Below are 4847 nucleotides of genomic sequence, written 5' to 3'. Positions count from 1 at the left end.
TGAACAGAGATATGGGTTGTCTTTCATCGTAGGGGTAGCAAGGAATTAACGTGGAAATCTGGTGCAAGTTGTATAAAACATGGACTATATTTAATGTAGATCGTGGTGCAGTTGTACAAAACATGGACTCTTTTCAAGAGAGAGACGTGAGAGTTTGATGGTGGGCCATTGTACAAAACTTGGACTCTTTTCAAGAGAGGGACGTGAGAGTGGGCCGTTATTAACTTGGTCGTGCAAGTTGGATGGTAGTAGTAGATAGATTGCTATTTTTTTCTTCTTATTTTTTTACAGCTGAGAAAAGCGCCTTTTTTTGCTTAGGAGGATTTTATCGTTGGATCTACACCGTAATAATTCGGTCCCACGCTAGATGAACGGCTCGTAAAATCTAATTTACGTGGGAATTTCTAGGAAGTCTGGAATTAGTATAGGTATATATATATATATATATATATATATATATATATAGATATAGATATAGATAGATATATAGATAGATAGATAGATAGATAGATTACTTGTTTGAGAAAATTGTGTAAATCCTTAAGCTTGGTGCCCATTTTTACAAGAGCCAAAAAAGTGCTCTGCTGCTATCCTTTTGCATATATATTACTCCTTCATATACATTTTTTGTATGTAAAGTAGAACTTGTAAGTAGACGATTTGCAATTGCATTAATCTGCCAGCTGAACTTGACATGATAGGATGGCTGGCTATGTCCTGCACTCCAACTCAACTGCTTGTTGCTCCTCCTGCTGGTCCAGCATTTGCTGCTGCAGCGCCTTTTCGGCCTCAATCTTTCTGAATGCTGTAGAGCTGATCTTGTTTCCTGTAGATTTCTCTGGCACTAGTTCCGCCACCTCAATCTAGGACAATGATAGGAAAAATCAGTTTGTCATCTTGCAGCACCTACCTAGAAGGTGTACTTTCTGGAGCAAATAGTTAGTGATGTTGCAACCAAACCTCCAGCTGTGTGAGGCCTCTCTCGGCCCTCTTCCTGTTGACAGCATGCCCTCCTGGCAATGTCTCCTTGCTGGTCCGAGAATTGCATGGAAATAATGACAGATTAAATATTTCACACTTGTGTAGAGAATAGAGATTAGTTTTTATGATACTTCGCCATGCTAGAAAAATAGAAATCCTGTTAGAAAAAAGAAGCAAGCCGGGCTATTAAGAAGCCTAACCTGACAACGATCGCCTCCAGAGCCTCATCGACAATGGAGGGGCCATAAGGGTCGATGATTGGTTCGACATGAACCTCAAGATCCGGCTTGACAGACTAGCAAGTTGACAGCGAAATGTATCAGATATATGACAAGACGCGAAGCTAAATTTCAGGCTTACTGGCTGAAAATGGTGCAAGAAGCAGGACCCAGGTAATTGTCACTTTCTAGTACCAAAATGCAGATTGATGCTATACATAAGCGAGTACTACCTATTAATCTAGCGAGCTGAGTTCAGGTGTTACATAGGCTGAGGAACAAGAGACTTTTTACGATTGGGTGAAAGATACCTTGATATAATCCTTGACATTTTCCATCCGCGTCTCGATTGGTTGTATCAGGTAACCATACTGCAAAGTGCAAACGAACCACCAAAAACAAGAGATGGCCATCAGACATATGCACACAGATTTTATCTAGAATAAATCTAGATGCCATGACCAATAGCTAGGCAGCTTTTACAAAGAGAATGTATGCAATTCAACTAATAATTGATGCTTTGAGGTAGACATATGCAGCTCAACCAATGATTGAGTAACCCTACCAGAGGTGTGTGTCAGGTGCCCATGGAGCTTCAACACCCTGTCCACATTCATTGAATTTTGTGTAGTTGCCCGGTTGTATTCGTAGAATGGAAGATTGCTTGCTAAGGGTACTGCTCAACTACTTATCAATGTACATATTCTTTTTATGATAGTGACACGCTTAGGGCCTCCCTACTTTGATTAGCATGCTTCCAAGAGCGTACGAAATAGAAAAAAATAAGTGCCGGATTAACATACCATGCTCATTTGTACCATACACGGCTGAATTTCTACCAAAAATTACCTGCTTACTGAACCTTAGGAACAGATGATTATTTCCAAGAGGTTTGAGTCAATTCATGGTTTTTTGTAATATAGTGCAACGAAATGCTACATAGAAAAACTTCTTAAGGGTTCCAATGCCCCCAAATTATGCACTCAAGTGGCATTGCATGGGACGACAGAACGGATCCTTCCCCGTTTTCTTGTATACCAGAGAGGATTCGGTTGGTATGAGCTGAGAGATGACCAACAGCTAGGAGGACATGTAGATGTGGAGCAGCGTCAGCTACAGTAGTTGGCATGTCATGCGAGTTGAGACGTCTTCTCAAACTTTATTCAAAAATTGATGCGGCAGCAGCAGCGGCACCGTAGCAGTACTTTTTTCAGTGCTACTATGTCTCGTAAAATTAATTAACCCAAATGATAAGTGCTGTCTGTGTCGCACGAAACAATCCGGCCTTGATGTTTCTAAACTAAAGTTGCCGTCTGAAAAGAAAAAAAACAACCAAAAAAACGCTCCGTGAGTTGTCATTCTCGCGTCACTAAGCTTGCATGCCTGCAGGTCGACTCTAGAGGATCCCCGGGTACCGAGCTCGAATTCGCCCTATAGTGAGTCGTATTACAATTCACTGGCCGTCGTTTTACAACGTCGTGACTGGGAAAACCCTGGGTTGAAAATGTACAGCAGCAGGTGACAAATTAACGAGGAATGAGATTGAGCTAACCTTCTTCTTGGCGAGCATCGGGCCGTCGCAGACGCCGATCACGATCCGCTCCCTCGCCAGCTCCGCCGCCGCCTGTTGTCACATACATCACACGCCCAGTTTAGTGTTTTCCTTTTGTCCCGTCTAGAGATAGCACATGGCTCTGCTATGATTCACTGAGGAAAACATGCGATTCAGACGGAAGAAGCAGAGCGGGTGCTCTCGAGGGGATCGATCGACGGGCCTGATGCGGGAACGGAGATCAATTTGGCCGGCATGCGATCGGAGCACGAACGGGTTCAGTTTGCCAGCGGCGACCGGCGCGGCGAGATGAGATCATTTGACAGGGGAGAGGACGGACGGACGGACGGACCTGGAGGAAGAGGTGGTGGCCGCGGTGCAGGCGGTCGAAGGTGCCGCCGATGACGACGGCCCCATAATTATTACTACGGGGCGGCGGCGGCCTCGTAATCGTCGCGTCGTGTTCGCCGGTCTGATGGTTCGCGCCGTCGCCGGACCCCGTGACGGCGGCCTGGCCCGCAGGATTCACGACGGCGAAAGTTTCCTCTGAGCCTCCTTTGGACGCTTCCTCCTCCATGGCTGCTACCATGGCGACGCGCGCGCAGCGGCAGCGTGTAACGGAAGGTAGGTGGGGGCGGGGTTGGTTCGCGTGTGCGGCGGTGGAGGGGAGCAGCTCCGTTTCTTTATATGGAAGTTTGACTGAACTGACGACTCGCCGCTCACCACCACCGCTTCTCGGGTGGTGGGCTCTGGCCAGCCTTGAAAATTCGTTTTCGGAGCTTTGAGAGTTACTTTTGATTAAGAAAATCTGAGGAATCTTTGAGAAATACTAGTAGTACACTTCCTTTAATGAAGTTGGTATAAAGGTAAGACACTTATTTTTAAGACGGAGTAAGTATTTTATTAGAACTTTGCCTGCAATGTTTATTTTTTGCACGGTAATGTTTATTTGGTTTTTAGGATTGGAAACATACTACAGTAGATTTTTTTTCCTTTGGTCTAGTTTGAATTAAATTTAAAAGAAAAACATTAATTTAGTCTAATCTCTTCTTCGAAGCCAAAAAGTATGATCTCTCTCCTTTTGTTTTGATGACAGCTAGATGATACACCTAATCATTCATCCTTTAGAAAAAATCATATGGTTTCCTTTTTCAACAAACAATATTTATGGTTTATTATTATAGTTTCCCCTATATATATTGTAGTTTTATATGTGTTTTAAACTCATAATGACACTTCATTTCTATATTTTTACTATTGCAGATTTATTTATTTATAGCAGTCAGTTAGTCATTGTTGCCCTACAACCTTACATGAATTTATCGCTGCTGGAATCGCTGCTGGAATCTAATCGAAACCCTAGCAATTAGGATTCGGTTTTAAGTCGATTAAATGGGCGATTGAATTGACATGCGTTGAGTTGCTCCAGTTTGCAATCAGTATGGACATCTATTTAGGATTGGATTCCTGCCAGCGGTACTAATGGCAACTAGTTTTGAAATAAAAAACCCTAAAAATTAGATTTTGTTGAATGGAGCCCATTTTAGATTGTTTTGTGGTGATTTTGATCCGAATAATCAAATTCGTTTTAATTCTTTGATTTGCAAATTTGGTGTTTGATTGATGGCAAGCAGGTCCAAGCTGGAAGAGGGCGATGGATTTGTTTTGCGTCGGGGATGAGTTTTTGTTGGCCAAGTGCAAGGAGATATGCTCCTGGTTTCTGAGTGCAAAATCTCTCGTGATTCACTCGTTGGCTGTAGCGCTCAAGATGCGATTCTATCCCAATCACGTGGTTAATTCATGATTGGGGCACGACGCATTTCGAGCGCATAGCAACGTGAATATCATTACAACATACCATGTACTGAATAGATGAGAATACAAGATAAAGCTTACACTCGCCACAAGCTACAACATCAATACATCAATACATAGCAATCATCATACATAAGAGCAGGATCCAACTACGGATGAAATCAAGCAAAAAAGAAGAACAACATCCACCCTGCTAATCCCAGGCTCCCGACCCGGAACCTATCCCTTGATCGAAGAAGAAGAACTCCAAAAGCAATCAAGCATCGCTCTCATGTCAAAGC

At 43.2% G+C, this 4847-nt stretch overlaps 1 protein-coding gene across 1 annotated transcript; it reads right to left on the bottom strand.

The window, feature by feature from the left end:
* Nucleotides 1–487: 487 nt before the first annotated feature.
* Nucleotides 488–3423, bottom strand: LOC125516055 (phosphopantetheine adenylyltransferase 2). The gene is made up of 6 exons (XM_048681542.1): nucleotides 3104–3423; nucleotides 2752–2823; nucleotides 1511–1570; nucleotides 1182–1276; nucleotides 961–1030; nucleotides 488–863 (listed from the first exon to the last, which is right to left on the bottom strand). Exons 1-6 carry the CDS (start codon nucleotides 3338–3340, stop codon nucleotides 711–713), a joined length of 687 nt encoding a protein of 228 aa, XP_048537499.1. The 5' UTR covers nucleotides 3341–3423; the 3' UTR covers nucleotides 488–710.
* Nucleotides 3424–4847: the final 1424 nt, after the last annotated feature.

The sequence above is a fragment of the Triticum urartu genome, chromosome 6, assembly GCF_003073215.2.
Source record: "Triticum urartu cultivar G1812 chromosome 6, Tu2.1, whole genome shotgun sequence".
In the NCBI taxonomy this organism is placed as follows: domain Eukaryota; kingdom Viridiplantae; phylum Streptophyta; class Magnoliopsida; order Poales; family Poaceae; genus Triticum; species Triticum urartu.
This window is presented reverse-complemented; position numbering and strand designations above follow the sequence as displayed.